Here is a 15,076-nt window from a genome sequence, read left to right on the forward strand (position 1 = left end):
CCCTCCTCTCAGACACGGATGGCGATGCCCGCTGGCTTCCGGCCAGACTCCTTCAACCAGTTCTGAGGGAGGGGCGGCGGGCCCTGGCCGTGACCCACCCGGCCTCCCTGGCGGCGGCCCCGGTTGCCCTGGAGACTCACCTCGGTGGCTGGAGCTGGCACAGGTGTCGGCCAAGGTGCGGGGCTTCGGAGCGTGGCGAGGCGGGCGATGGCCCAGCGCCTGGCAGTCACCACAGAGACACAGGCAAAGAACACCCAGCCCTTCCGCACCCTGGGCGCAGCGGGCCTGGCTTCCCGGGCCATGGCGGCACGGGAGCCAGGCAGGGGCTGGGCTCCCAAGGAGGCCCTCTGCCAGTCTGCCTGGCTGCCCCGGTGGAGTCTAGCACCCGAGTGCCTAGGCCTGGTGTCACCTGCGTGGCTGTCATACCTGCTCCCATGATGGGCAGGGCCAGGAATTCCCGCTTGTCCCAGGCCGTGGGCCAGCCGAGGCTGTGTGAGCAGCTCCAGCCAGATCGGCCCCTCCAGGCTGGGCCCCGCCGTCCCCTCCAAAACCCACCCCAAGGCCCCATCCCCATTCCCCAGAGTTACAACAGTGGCAGGTATAAGTCACCGAGATCAAAACAGGGCTCAGCCAGCGGGGCCACCAGGCAGGTGTGAGCCTGGCCAGGCGGCGTTGGAGGGAGCACAGGACATCCTCACTTACTCAAAGCCACCGCCCCATTCCTGAAGCTTCCCTGCACCCTGCCCTCAAGCTCCTCGGCTGTGGCCCCCAGATACAAGACTTCACTTTAATGTTTATTTATTTTTGAGAGAGAAAAAGAGAGAGAGAGCGTGAGCAGGGGAGGGGCAGAGAGAGAGGGAGACAGAATCCGAAGCAGGCTCCAGGCTCCAAGCTGTCAGCACAGAGCCCGACGCGCCGGGGCTCGAACTCAGGAACCACGAGATCATGACCTGAACCGAAGTCAGTCGCTCAACCAACTGAACCACCCAGGCGCTCCCTACAAGACTTCATTTTAAACTGCAAGACGAACCGAGGGTTGACAAGTATTTACTTTGTCAAGTAGCGTACAAAAAAAAAAAAAAAAAAAAAAATACCATCGTTCCAAAAAAGATGCCACCAAAAATAACTAGGAGACACCATCAGAAAAGAGGGCAGTTATTAAACGAGTGCATTTGGCTTTAAGAAAAGCGCACAACCCTGTGCCCACTTTTCTCATTTTGCTGCAAACCAGCCATCGGAAAGCACTGAACGAGTCCAATACACCCATCTGACGAATGGGGAAACCGAGGCCCGGGGGGAGCAGGGGCTTGCCCGAAATCTCACAGGGAGAATTCAGGACTTGTGTCTGTCTGAAGCTCTGCAGAGCCCACAGACGCTCCTTCCATCAGTGCTCAGAGCCCGGATCCCCAAACCCAGAGGTCCCAGGGCAAAGAGAGAGGTTGAGAGGCGGGGCTGCTTCCTTACCCTGCAGGCCCCTGGCCGGATGGACGTCCTGCCCCTGGCTGCAAGGGGGCTGACAGGGGCTGGGAGCAGAGAGGGCTGCGCAGGGTCTCTGGAGCCGGTCTGCACGCACATCGGGGCCCCTGGCTGTGGTGGGGTGGCGGGGGCCCAGTATGCTGCCCTGACACAGAGCCACACCAGCACTCACTCTGCCTGAGTTTCACATCCTCTTCCGGTGGCTTTGTGAGGCGCAGGGGACCCGGCTGAGCAGGCTGCTCGAAGCCCAGGGGCTGAGACCTGGTTCCTGTCCCCGCCTGGCACTGCCTCCCTGTGGGACCTGCCTGTTCCTCTTCTCTTTGAGCCTCAGTTTCCTGATCTGTCGTGGAGGTGGGGGTGGGAGGGGCAGACACAGAGGTTTTCACACTTGAACCCTCCCAACCCCTGGCCCCCTTGCACCTCTTGGCCTCGAATTCTCATTGCTGGGCTCCAGAGGAAAGTTTCTTTCATGCGCAAAAGAATCCCTGCGAGCACAAGTTAGGAATCCGTTGGGCCGCCTGGGTGGCTCAGTCGTTAACGTGTCCCACTTCGGCTAGGGTCATGATCTCACGGTTGGTGAGTTCGAGCCTCACGTCGGGCTCCGTGCTGACAGCTCAGAGCCTGGAGCCTGCTTCCAATTCTGTGTCTCCCCTCTTCTCACTGCCCCGCCCCTGCTTGCGCTCTGTCTCTCTCTCTCTCAAAAACAATAAACATTTAAAAAAAATAGGAATCCCTGGGGAGGTGGGCATCCAGGAGTGGGGGGCTGGGCGGGCATCGGAGAAACAGAGCTGGAAGTCCCAGGTGGAACCTGCCTCCCGTGCCACCCTCGTGCCCACCGTGACCTTTGAGAAACGGCACAGGCAATGGGGCTCTGAATCAGCCAGTGCTGAGACCCTGGGCCAGTGACGTAGCGTCACTTACTGCCTCAGTTTCCTCATCTGAGGATTGGCAAGACCTCAGCAGGGGCCTGCTGCTGGCCGGCACCCAAGGTATGTGCATTCTGATCCTCTCCCACAGTCGTAAGCCTGCTCCCGTGCCGGGCTCATGATAGACACCCAAGGGATGTTGGCGGGTGCTGTTGCCTGGCTCCCATCTCCGAGGGCCAGCTCCAAATGGCAATCTGGGGTCTGTCCGGTGCTAGCATGGGCCCCACAACTGGATCCCAGTGGATAACCCAGGAACGTCTGCTGTCTACAAGCAGCAAAGAGGCCCGGAGCGCCGGTGGAGGCGCCAGGCCCCCGGGAGTCAGTAGAGCTCCAGGGGGCAGACAGCCCTGGGGTGCGCAGGCTGTTCAGAACCTCGGCCGCTCGGCCCCCCGTGCTGCCGGCTGCCTGGCTGTGGGACCTCGGGCGTTGCCTGATGCGGCCTGGCTGTCCTCCATGCATCCCGGCGAGCTCTCCTGAGCCTTTGGGGGCCTTAGCTGAACTGAGGGGGTGGGGAGTGCCTTTCCCGAGACCTGGCCTCCTCATCCCGGTGCTGTGGAAGGAGTCAGTGGAGGGGAAAGTGCTTCCGACTGGGCGAACGTGTTTGGGGGCGGGGGAGAGCTTCAAGAGGCCCTTGGAGGAAGTGGGGGTGGGTGGTGGGAACCACGGGGGTACAGGCTGCCCCTTAGGTGCATCTGTGTCTTAATGCCTCTGATTCCACGAGCATCTCCCGAGCCCTTCCAGGTACCAGGCCCCTTGCAAGGCACCACATCTCCCTTCCGTCGTTCCTGAGTGTCACACAAGGGTCCCCGTGATCTTCTCCAGCGACCCCCCCCGGACATCTCGGGCTACTGCCTTTGGAACCAGGCCGCCAGGACAGGGCTCACCGGGAAGGCCCAGGCTGGGGAGACCAGCTGCAGGCAAGGAAAACACGGGAGCCCCGGGAAGGCGGGGTTAGGGGAGGGGAGGGGCAGCGCATCCACCCCTCCTCCCACCCGGGAGGGGGAGAGCAGAGGCGCCTTTGTTCCCTGCCAGTCTGGTGTCACCACATGGTGCGCCATATCACTGTCACTGCCTGGAACGAAAGACCGGCTGCGGAGAGCCAGGGCTCTGGGGGCTGGGGACAGTCAGGGGCACTTCACCTGCACCCCCACCCCTTTGCCACCTTCGGGGGCTGGGCCTCCTGAGGACTGAGGCGCACGCAAGCATTTCCTATGCACGCCCACTGTGCACGGAGCTCTGCGTGAACTCGGCACCCGGGGACACTCACGCCAGCCCTGAGATGCTCGTCCCAGGACCCGAGGTCACGTGACCTGCCAACAGTCCTGTGCTCTGCCCACCACACCAGATGGCTCTGGGTTGACGCACCTGGCCGGCCACACACAAGCCCAGACGCAGCAAAACCCCACTCCCGAGCACACATGCATGCACAGACGCGCCGACGCTCCCCGCCACCCAGACCTAAGCCCTTTGGCGGGGGAGGGACTCCTGGGTGGGCCCCTGCTACATCCCACATCTGGGGGGGTTCCTCTCACGCTTGGCGGGCTCCTGGGGGGCAGGCCCTGGTGGGTGCAAAGCACATTGTTTATAAACATGTGTGGCTGTCGCTAGGAGCTGTGACTCAGAGCCCGAGCGAGCCGTGACTCTTCTCGAAGTTGTTTACTCGGCACAACATCCTGTCCAGGAAGCAGATAGGAGAGGCCTGGCCGGCTTTGGCTCCTCTTTCGGCAGCCTCCTGACCCGACTCGGGGTCCTGCTGGGGGCGCGGGACAGCCCAGTTCCCCTGCCCCTCATCTCCGGGAACCTGCAGCCCCATCATCACACGGTCACTGCCAAATTGCTAGGTCAGAGCCATTGCCAGACTGCTAGGTCAGGTGACGCTGCAGCCTTGCGTGTGAGGGACCAGCCTTCGGAGCCAGGAACAGGGCTCAGAACCAGGGTGCATCTCCTCTGGCTTCCCCTCCCTCTTCAGCTCTGAGAGAGGCCCCTGGCCCGGGACACTGCAAACGCTGCCGCCCTGCAGCCAAAGGCAAAAGCTGGCCTGCACTTAGAAGCCTTGGAGGCCGGAGCGGCTCCTGATGCCTCCTGGGCCCCCAGGGCCCAGCCTGGCTCCGCCTTTGTCCCTCCTCCCTCCTCTCTGGGGACAGAGGACTTTTCCACGCAGCATCTGCGAAACAGACGCAGCCGCGGTGATCATCTCTGCCGTAAAACTAAGATCAAGGCCCAGAGAGGGCAAACAACTTGCCCAGGGATGCACAGTGGGTCACTACCAAGGCCAGGTACATACCCTGGCCTGTCTGGCCCCCAAGGCAGCTCAAGTTCCTCCGCTCTGTGCCGGGTCAAAGACCACACGTGGGGCCGCCGGGTCCCTGTCACAGGTGGGTGGTCTGTTCCCTGTACGAGGCCCAGCTCGGGATTCTGACTTCAGTTTCTCCCGCCCCTCTGCCCCCCCACCCAGTGTGTAAGCTGGACTCAATGACCCGCCGCCCTAGATGTTTCTACCATTCACCGATGTGCCGCTGTGGATATAACACGTCCCCATAGGTGAAGCAGATTTACAGGTGGGCTCGGGGACAGAAGCTTGGAGACCCATCGGATTCGCAGTCACACGGCAGTCTGGCTTTGAGGCTGGTACTGTTCTCCTGGTGCCCTTCTGTGAGCAGAGGACCCCCCCTCCTTTATAGAAAGGGGCCCGAGGAAGGCCATGGACGCAAATGGGGCAGCCCTTTCCTCTGCTCCGGGCTGGGGAGACCCGGGGACCCCCTGGAACGGTGGGGCAGAGCGGCGAGGAGGGGCTCGTTACTTCGGCAGCCGAGGCTCAGCCCCGCCCCACGCAGAACAGTAACCCGGCGGTAGGGAGGTAGGTCCCTGGACCTCTCCAGCTGCTGACTCACCCGCCCAGGACTCCCCTGTGCTGGCTGCCTGCCTGCCTGCCGGCCCTTTATACCGGCCCACTGAGTCACCCAGGTTGCCAAGAAGCTGAGGATCCGAGAATCCGGGCCCTGCCCCAGCTGCTGCTGCTGGCTTCATGCCCGGCAGGCTCCAGCCCCGCCAAGGGGACCACAAGACCCCCTCTCACGGCAGCCGAGGACACAGCCCCCTGCCCCTCTGGGCCTGCTCCTCGTGCCCGTCTTGCCAACGAGCCCAACATCTAACTTTAAGGATCAGAGTGGCAGCCACGAGCTGGGGGCCCTGGGTAGACGGAATCCAGGTTCAAACCCGCAGCCTGTCACTTGCTGAGACTTGTCCGGCCCTACACAAGGAGACGGCTTCTGTCTCCAACGGATGGGGGCGCTTGGGAAGAGGGCCTGGCGTAGGCCCCGTGGTCAAAACAACATTACCCCAAGGTGGCCCGGGACGTGCCAAGTCAGGGACAACTGATACTTCATAAGATGCCACAGAAAGTCCTCCTAGCAGAGTCCAGCTGCCGTAAAAATCTCCAAACAGGTTCACTCCACCCCACGTCCCCGAGGACCAGCAGTCGTTTCGAGGACCTCATCGCAGACCCGCCCTGGGGAGTCTACAGGGCACCTGCCAGGGAGGGACCAGGCCACGGGCAAGTGCCAAAAACACACGAGGGAACCAAACGGGTCAAAGTCACCTTCTGGTCGGGGGTACAAGAAGTAAAATACGGCGTTGGGGGGTGGGTGTGCTGGAGAAGCAAAACCAGAAGAGGGTTAAGAGGGGTGGAGCGTCGCCGCAGCCTTTGATAGGGTGGGGGAGCCAGGAAGTACCCTGTGGGGGAAGACTCACAGAACAATTCATCCACTGTGGGGTGGCTTCACACCCCCTCTCCCACCCGGCCCCCGGGCTCCCAGCTCTTCATACCCAAGTGCCCAGAAGGATGCCTGGCCCGTGGTGCTTTCTCGTAACTGCCAACAGGTAGGTGGGTGGCCATGCCACTCACGTATGCACACGCCACCCCTGGGCGTCCCACGTGTTTTCAGTTCTTCCCTCTTTTGAACACTGGAAGGGGCGTAAGCCCTGGGAAGGGCAGGGACTCTGTCCCCGCTGACGTACCAATGCCTAGGGCAGCTCCAGGCACACGGTGGGCTCTCAACCAACACCTGGATGGTCCACCCAGTCTCTCCAGTCTCAAGTTCCTGGACTCGAAAAATCTTCGGGGTTCAGGGCCAAAGGGTTCCTTGTGGGGAGACCGCCAGAAAAGCTTCCTGGAGGAGCCATCAGGGCTGGAGAGGAGCCCGAGGGATGCCAAAGAGCACAGGAAGGGCAAGGCCCTCTCTGCCAGCCTGTCATGACAGCGCCTTCCGGAGAGCGAGGCTGGAGGCGAGCCAGGCTTTCTGGGAAGCAGGAGCCAGGAGGTTCCCAGAAGCCAGCCTGCCGTGGGGTGTCAGGGCGGGGAGGCAGGCAGTCGGCTCAGCTCTGGTTCAACCTGGGGTTTGTTTCTCCTTCCGCAATTCCTGGGGAATGGGTCTCCGCTGATCGGGTAAGTAGAGGTTTGGCCTGCGCTAAGGAGCCTCTCCCTGAAGTACAGGCAGGGCTTGCTAAAGGTTGGGTGGGTGGGGGGAGCGGAGCCCACAGTCAGGCCGCTGTGCCCAGCAGGGCCTGGTCACTTGGGGCCTCAGGGCCAGGGGAGTTGGGACAAACGGGCCGTTGTGGTGAGGAGGGTGCCCGCCGTGCCAGGGACACTGTGTGCCCGGTGCTGCCACCCGCCTGCTGTCTGCATGCGGGGGCCCAGGGCCTGGGAAGCAGGGCTACCCTTTCAGAGGGGGGCCTCCTGAGCTGCCCTGGCCTCTGGAAGGGACCTGGGGCTCCAGCTGGCTGCCGGGAGGTGCGGGGGGGGGGGGGGTGTGCTGGTGCCTTTCCGACAGTCTTCCGGCAAGGAAGTTTCCCCAGGTGCGGAGGGGGCAGGAGAGGATGGGGGCAATGCCTTGGGTTCCCAGGGCCTTGGGGCTGACAGCTTCGGAGACACAGCCTGTGTCCCAGCCTCCTCCTGCCACCCACGGTCCCTCTGCCAGTCTCAGGACTTGGCTCCTTCCTTGGTTTCTCCTCCTTGGCAAGGTTCCAGGGCCTCTCCTCCCTGCCTCCACCTGCTCGTACATGGGATATGTGCTGAGCTCTGCAAGGCACCGTGTGGACCCCCCCCTGCCGGGCACCCGCCAAGAGCGGTGCAGATCTCCGGCCGCCAGCAGGCAACAGAGCGGCTCTGTGCGCCGGGCACAGGGCTGAGTCCTTTAAAGCCACCCAGCCTTGTAAGCTTTTGTACATTTATTAACCCCTTTAACAGATGAGGCACGTGGGGCGCCTGGTGGCTCAGTCGGTTAAGCGTCCGACTCTTGATTTCAGCTCAGGTCATGGTCTCAAAGTTGGTGAGACCGAGCCCAGTATCGGGCTCTGCGCTGGTAGCACTGAGCCTGCTTGGGATTCTCTCCCCCTTTCCTCTCTGTCTCTCAAAATAAACTTAAAACAAACAAACAAACAAAAACCATGAGAAACGGACACTGAGAAGTTGAGGGGGTAGGAACACTCGGGGTTCCTCATGGTCAAGACCTGGGGGGGCTGGCGCCTTGAAAATGCAAGATGCAACCACACACGCGCGTGCGCACGCGGATGCACAAACACACGCGTGAACTCGGGCCGCACATGCACCCCCGTAACCAGTCGTGTTTCCACACGAGCCCCCTCACACGAGCCCCCTCACACACGTGCTCACTCAGCCACCGCTGGGCTTGTCGTGCACACCGGGGACACACGACGAGGCACGTGGATACAGATGCACTCAAATGTGCCGGCACCCAAAGGCATGGGGCTCCTCCCAAGTCACGCGCACCCACGCTCCCACGCGCAGGTGCAGGACCGCACAGACAACCCCAGAAGCCCCCACGCATCTGCCAGCCAGTGACGGCCACCTGGTGTCCCCAGACCCTGAGCGTGTGCCCTCGGGGCCCACCCCGCACCTGCTTCTGGCTTGGGGAGAAGGGAAGGAGCCCCGTGTGCTGCACAAGGGTCTCCCGGCCCCACGTGGCTGCGAAGAAGATTCCTTGACATAATGGAGAACCACTGTCCCCTGCTGCAGCGAGGGGGGGCAGGCGGGGGCAGCTCAGCCTGTCCACACGGGGCACTGCCTGCCTACCTTTCTGCTCCCCTCTTTTGGGAGCCCACAGCTGTCACCTCTCGGGCCGCCCAGGGCCTCAGGCCAGGCGGACTGCCTCACCCTTTTCAACCCTATCAACTAGAGGGCCAAAGGGCACCCCCGGGCAACTTCCTGCTCAGCACACCCCGCGGGGGGGGGGGGGGGGCGGGGGGCAGGGCGGGGACCTAGAACTCTGGCCTCAGGGAGGAAGGCGATCCAGGTGGGGCTCACCCTCTGGCCCCCACGCCATCTGCCTTCCTTGGAAGAGACCTTTCCTGTCACCTACGGAGGGCTTACTGGTGCCAGTACCTGCTTCCCCAGGCACATTCACACACCTTGACATCCACAGGTGAGGCAGCCAAGGCACAGAGGAGTCAAGGAAAGTACCTGCCGGGGATCCAGCAAGCCCCAGCCACGGCCTTCCCAGACTTCTCTCTCCCCGTTGACCTCCAGACAGACTTGACCTCGCGTGCTGAGAGCAGCGGACAGAGATAACCAGGGGACAGAGATGACCAGGGGACAGAGATGACCAGGGGACAGAGATGACCAGGGGACAGAGATGATAACCAGGGGACAGAGATGACCAGGGGACAGAGATGACCAGGGGACAGAGATGACCAGGGGACAGAGATAACCAGGGGACAGAGATGACCAGCGGACAGAGATGACCAGGGGACAGAGATGACCAGGGGACAGAGATGACCAGGGGACAGAGATGATAACCAGGGGACAGAGATGACCAGGGGACAGAGATGACCAGGGGACAGAGATGACCAGGGGACAGAGATGACCAGGGCCGGGCTCCTTATGCTCCCGCCTCGGCCCAGCCGCAGTGGCTGCAGCAAGAATCAGGCCGAGAGATTCAGTTCGGGTGGCGGCAGCCCCCAGGGCCCGCACGCTCCGGTCCTCCCCACACACGCTCCCCCGCCCAGTTTTGACCCGCATGGTTACAGGGAAAGGAGCTCCTGGAAGGAAGGCCTGCGCCCGCTCGCCCAGATCTCAAGAAGGGAGGGGAGGAGGGGGCGGGGCAGGTTTCTGGCCTCAGCCCCTCACTGGCCCGGGCCACGCCCTCCCTACCCCAGCGCGGACCCACAGGGCAGGTGGGCACACTTGGAACCTCAGGCCGGGGTCCAGAGAAGATGCCTTGTGCCTTCCCCAAGGGAGCCCACTCCGGATCCCAACCTAGAAAAGGGAGGGGGGGGGGGGGGGAAAAGCCGAGGTGGAGCGCGCCCGCCTCAGTCGTGGGGGCGGGGCAGCGCTCCGGCCTCTGGGCTCCGGCCACCTTGCGGCCCCTGCCCCTCCTCCCCCGGCAGCCCGCGGGGCTGGGGCTCACCTCGTCCGCCCGCACGCTCGGCGGGACCACCAGCATGAACGCGGGCAGGGGCCGCACCCCGCCTGGGGCCGAGGGCTGGAGCGCGCCGCCCGCGGTCGCCGGGCGCCCGGCTCGCAGCGTCCCGCCCCGCTCCGGGCACCGTCGTCGCCACCCGGGCCCGGGCCATTGTCTGCGCCGCCCTCGCCCCGCCCCCTCCTCCCGCCGCGCACGAGTGAGGGGCGGCGGGGCACAGCGGGCAGAGGCGCGGGAGGCGCGGGAGGCGCGGGAGCCGCCGCCTCCGCCCCCGCGCCGAACGTGCGTGCCGGGCGCTGGCAGAGGAGGCCACCACGCCGCCTCCCAACGCCAGAGGTGGGCACGCCCCCTCCCCTTTGGGAGGCCAGGGGGGCTCAGAGGGTGGGATTATAGTCGAAGGTCACAGAATGACTTGAATGGTCGAGGTCAGACTAGAATCCAGGCTCCCTGAGGGCACCCAGGACCCCTCACCGACGAGACCACCCATCACCGCCCTCCCCAGGGGGCACCTGGGCTTCACGACCTTCCCAGCTCCAAAATCTACGACCCACCCCAGGGCAGTCTGGCCCTCGGAGGCCCTCTCTCCTCCATCCCAAGGCATGGCAGGGGCTCCAGGGCTTTGCGCCCTCCCTGCTGGACACAGCCCCGGCCGGTGCGCTCACTGATAGTACAGGGTCAGCACCCACGAGGGAAAGCAGCCCCTAACAGCCCGCAGGGCCAGACCTCCTTCCATTCCCATATTTTGCTCAAAGCTGGAGGAAAAGCAAGAGGTTTGGTGCCCATTCTAGGACATTCAGTAACAAGCATTGTGCTGGGATATAGACACAGGTTCCATTTCCAAAGCCAATGGCCTTAACCGTGAGGCCGCCTGCCTCCCCCCAGCACCCTGATGGAATCAGGCCAGCCGATGAGCAAGCCCAGAGGCCCCTCCCTGCCCCACCCCCAAAGCCCCAGTAGATGACATGATTTACAGGGCAGTGTTCGTGCGCTGAATGGTGAACACACAGGCACAGGGGAAGATGGGGCCACAGATGGGGAAACTGAGGCTGGTGAGATGGGACCTGCCAAGGTCACAAAGCTAGTCTCAGCTGGCTCAGACCAGAACCACAGCCCCCTATTCCAGGGGCTCTACCCACCCCACCCTCCCAGCCACACCTCCCTGCCGCTGCACCACCCTGTCCCCAGGCCCAGGTCACTCGTGGCTGCAGTGGGTACAAAGTACAGGGCACCAAGCCCAGCTCCCCTTACTCTGGCTGGCGCCTGGCCCCATCTACGGCGCTCTCTGACCCTACATTTTCTGACGTCGTGCCACCATCAACTGTCACTCAGGTATCCAGGAAATAGCCTCTGTTGCTAGGGGACCGGCCTGATACAGGGTGGCCGGCTGGCAGGGTGGAGCTACAGGGAGGGAGGAACAGACCAGGGTTTCCCTCAGGCAGGATCCAGGGTGGGGGCTGCTGGGCGGGGGCGGGGTGGACCAGACTCCACAGCTAGCGTCTACACACAGGCCATTGGAAAGCCCCAGCCCTGAGCCTTCCCGCAGGCAAGTATTTTGGGGGCCTGTAGTTGCCAAGCAACCCCTCTAGGTTACCATGGGAACTCTCCCTCCTTCTGGGGCTTGTCATTTTTAGGGGGATGCCCTCTCTTTTCCACCTCCTCACCCTGGCTTGGCCGCCCTGGAGGGAGATATCCAGGCTCCCTAAGCTCATTCCCCAGCCCCCACGGAGACACAGCCGGCAGTGACCCTAAGTGAAGAATCTGAGCATCAAACACCCAGAACTCCGAGAAAACGCAGAGCCCAGAGCCCAAGGCCTTCATTAGAGCGAGGGGAGGGGGCGTGGGGGCTGAGGAGGAGGAAGGGGCTCATTAACTCTGTTTATGTCTCCACTCCCACTGTTAACCATCACCTTGGGGCCTGCCCAGCCCAGACTTCGGAAGCTTATTGTAATTGCAAGGAATTTGGTCCCAGCACCTACGCCCAGCCCCTCCCAGGCGTGTCTGCGCGCAGGGACACGTCCCCACCAGCCCTGCCACTACCTAGTCGGGGAGCCCGTTCACCTTCCAGTGCCTTAGTTTCCCCTGCTGTAAATGAAGATGGCTGTGGTACCTATCTTGTGGATACAATGAGACAGTGCAGGCCAAGGCCAGGGCCAGGGCGGTGGGGGGGGGGGGGGGAGGGGGATGTGTGTGTCAGGGGGTGGCGTCCACACCACCCGGCAGCAGTGTGGGACGGTCCGGGGGTTATTCTGCAGAGCACAGTCCAATGGCTGGTGTGCAGGTCCCCGGGGTCCCAATGCCTTCTCCCAGGATCTGCGGTCGGTCCTACACCCCTTTTCCTGTATTTCTTCTCTACGGTCTCATCCTCCCACAGTGAAGCCCAGGCACGATGCTCAGAGGCCCTTGGGTAAGTAACTCTTGTAGAAATCAGCGAATGACCCACTGTCGAGGGCTGGCGACTTGAGCCTTGTGGGACCCAGAAGTGCCCAGGGGGCCACAGTAAGAAATGGCCTCTCTTCTGGGGCCAGGCCACCCTGGGCACTTTGCTTCATTTCACTGATGCCCCTAGGAGCCTACTCGCCCGTGGGGAGTCCAGGGCCCCTGTTCCTCAGCCCCAGATGGCCCTCTCCGGTTTGTATGAGGACAGGGCAGAACCCCAGCAGGTGAGCAGTGGGGGGACCCTTTGGGCAGGGTCTCTGGGGACAGGGACCCCTCAATCTCGACAGCCCACCCATCCAGACGGCTGCCTTCTGCGTGCTCCTCAGACACAGCTACCCTGCCCTTCGGTAACGGTAACGGGGGAGCTGCCCAGAAACCACAGAGCGTAATCATAGCTGCAGGGCCCTTGAAAAATGGCTGGGAAGGGCCGGCTCAACTCGCAGGTGTAGGAGGAAGCACAGACTCTTGACATCGGAAGGCCTGTTCCTGCTAGGTTCCCTGGCCTCCTGTCCAAGATGTCCCCGGCTCACCATCCCGTGGCCCCACCTTGTTTGATTTTGATGGTACGTGTCACCCCTGAAATGTGCTTCTGGTGTTTACAGTTGAGTGTTGTCTCCTCGCAACTGAGAGGTGAGATCTTTGTCTGCTCTAGCGCCAATCCAAGCCTCCGAGCCCTGCTAGGGCGGCAGTAAGAAGGTCACAGCGCCACCTGCTGTTGGTGACAGCACACCCTCAGGCTCCCCTCACACCCACAAACTGGGGGCAGAGTCCCCGAGACCTCCGCAGACACCAACTGTGCCCCCTATCCCCGTGGGCACCTGACCTTCAGAGGGGGAGGGAGAATCACTCCAGCGCCCCTTGTTGTGGGTTGAACCGTGTCCCCAAGAAGCTATGCTGAAGTCCTAACCCAGCACCTGTGCATAAACCTTACTTGGAAAGAGGGTCTTTGCCTATGTCATCAAGTTAAGATGAGGGCACGCCGGATCTGGGTGGGCCCTAATCAAACGACCGGTGTCCTTACACAAGCAGGGGATAACCGGACAGAGACACGCAGAGAAGGCCGTGTGAAATGGACGCAGGGTTCGGAGCAAAGCATCCCTGAGTCGAGGAACACTACAGCTTGCTGGAGCCACCAGAAGCTGGAAGAGGTAGGAAGGATCTCCTCCTAGAGCTTTCAGACAGAGCACGGAACTGCCCACTCAAAGTCCTGCTGATTCTGGACTTCTGGCCTTCAGAACTGACAGAGAATACATTTCTGTTGTTTTGAGCCACCCAGCTTGTGGTCCTTTGTGACAGTGGCAACAAAAAGTGAATATCACCCCTCACCCAGGAGCATTTCCCACCGCTGCTACCCTAGCCAAGTGCAGGCAAGCCAGTGTCCCGGGCAGAGCCCCAGGAACCTGATGGCAATGCAGGAGGTGACCTAGGCAGCGAGGACAGAGTGCATGTGAGCACACAATAGACAGAGGCCCCAATTATCACCCTCACCTTCAGCCTCCCTGCCTTGAATCAATCCTGACCACAGGACACTTCCTTCTGGAATATCTCTCTGCCCACACCCGTTGCCCAGCTGAATCCTGCCAAGAGCATGTGCATGGTCGCGGTCTTGGAGGCAGACCCTGCCCCAGTCGAGCCTCAGCTGAGCCTACAGCCCTGGTCTCCTGGATGATCCTGGGGCTGAGACTCCCAGCCGAGCCGAGCCGAGCCGGGAGACTGGTACAGAAAGTGTGAGGTGGTCCAAGTAAGGTGAATGCGTCCCCCAGCACAGACAACAGCCCATCCTCCAGGCTGGGGGCTGGGCCCGCCCTCCTCCCTCCCGAGCTCTCTCCGGCCACACTGGCTCCTCCTCAGCTCCTCTCCGGACAAACCCTCTGTGCCTCCGAGTCTCTGCAGCTTTGCTCGTCCCCGCAGCACACTGCTTGCAGACGTGTGCGGGACTGGCTCCTCTTGTCCTTCTGGGTCCCAGCATCAGGGCCACCCTGGAGGTCTCACAGGCCAGGGGCCCCTGGCCGCCCTCCTTCACCCTGCTTCATTTCCCGACAGTGTTGGTCTTTCCTTTCACACGGATTCGCTCTTGTGCCTTGACCCACCTCCCCCTCTGGGCTGTGAGCTCCTGGAGGGCTGGGACCTCACGGGACCTTTGACTCTGGCCCCCGGGCCCAACAGCCCCTGCTTAGGGTGAGAGGCACAGGGGCTGAATGCGTCCAGAGAGGATCTCAGAGTCCCTACCTGCCTCTGAGCAGCTCACGCTGTGCACATGCAGACTAATAGTAAGAGGTACATGTTGGGTTGGGGGCAGGGGACGCCCAGCATGACCCTTGAGCTTCCCTTCCCTCTCCAGAGGCTTCACTGAGCACAGCGGACACAGCCTGCCCCCTGGTGGTCAGCACCGGCATGACAGCCCCAGGCAGGGAAACCAGAAAACAAAACACACACCTTTGTTTGGGTGTAGTCAAGGCAGCAGCCCTCCCTGGCCCTAGAGGGGCACAGGGGCAGGACCTGCGGGCTCCAGGGGCGATGTGAGGACTTCAGAAGCCTCCCTTGTCCCCCGTTCCACCTCTCCCGTCCCGGTGCCCCGTTCACTCCTAAGGCTTCCTCACCCCAGTCAGGCCACTACCTCTGGAAGCCCTTCCTAATGAGGCCCCGGGGCTCCGACAAGGAGGGTCTTGACCTCGGTCCCCACACCAGGGTCCATGCTCGGCCACGTGCTGCCCACCCAGGTCCTCGGTCCTCCAAGCCCCCAGGCTGCTCCGCTCAGAAGGACCTTGAGGGAGGAGAAAGCATTTTCCCAGGACCAGGAGC

At 62.4% G+C, this 15,076-nt stretch overlaps 1 protein-coding gene and 1 long non-coding RNA gene across 5 annotated transcripts in view; one reads left to right on the forward strand and one right to left on the reverse strand.

Moving 5' to 3' along the window:
* Positions 1-9,962, reverse strand: part of RALGDS (ral guanine nucleotide dissociation stimulator) — a 40,117-nt gene extending 30,155 nt beyond the window's left edge. Inside the window, exon 1 of one of the 4 annotated variants that reach the window (XM_086684407.1) lies at positions 9,827-9,962. In XM_086684407.1, the coding sequence (XP_086540533.1) occupies positions 9,827-9,862 (36 nt within the window). In that variant the 5' untranslated portion in view covers positions 9,863-9,962. Of the gene's footprint in view, positions 1-140; positions 337-1,464; positions 1,920-9,826 lie in introns of those variants that run through there. The other 3 variants (XM_086684406.1, XM_086684403.1, XM_086684404.1) reach the window with 3 other exon arrangements.
* A 2,079-nt stretch (positions 9,963-12,041) lies between these two features.
* On the forward strand, positions 12,042-13,543 carry LOC147575123 (uncharacterized). Its single transcript, XR_015243162.1, has 2 exons — positions 12,042-12,242; positions 12,768-13,543. It is a non-coding gene; the product is annotated as an uncharacterized LOC147575123 (long non-coding RNA).
* Positions 13,544-15,076: the final 1,533 nt, after the last annotated feature.

This window comes from Puma concolor, chromosome D4, assembly GCF_028749965.1.
Source record: "Puma concolor isolate L17-30 chromosome D4, mPumCon1.1.hap2, whole genome shotgun sequence".
Lineage (NCBI taxonomy): Eukaryota > Metazoa > Chordata > Mammalia > Carnivora > Felidae > Puma > Puma concolor.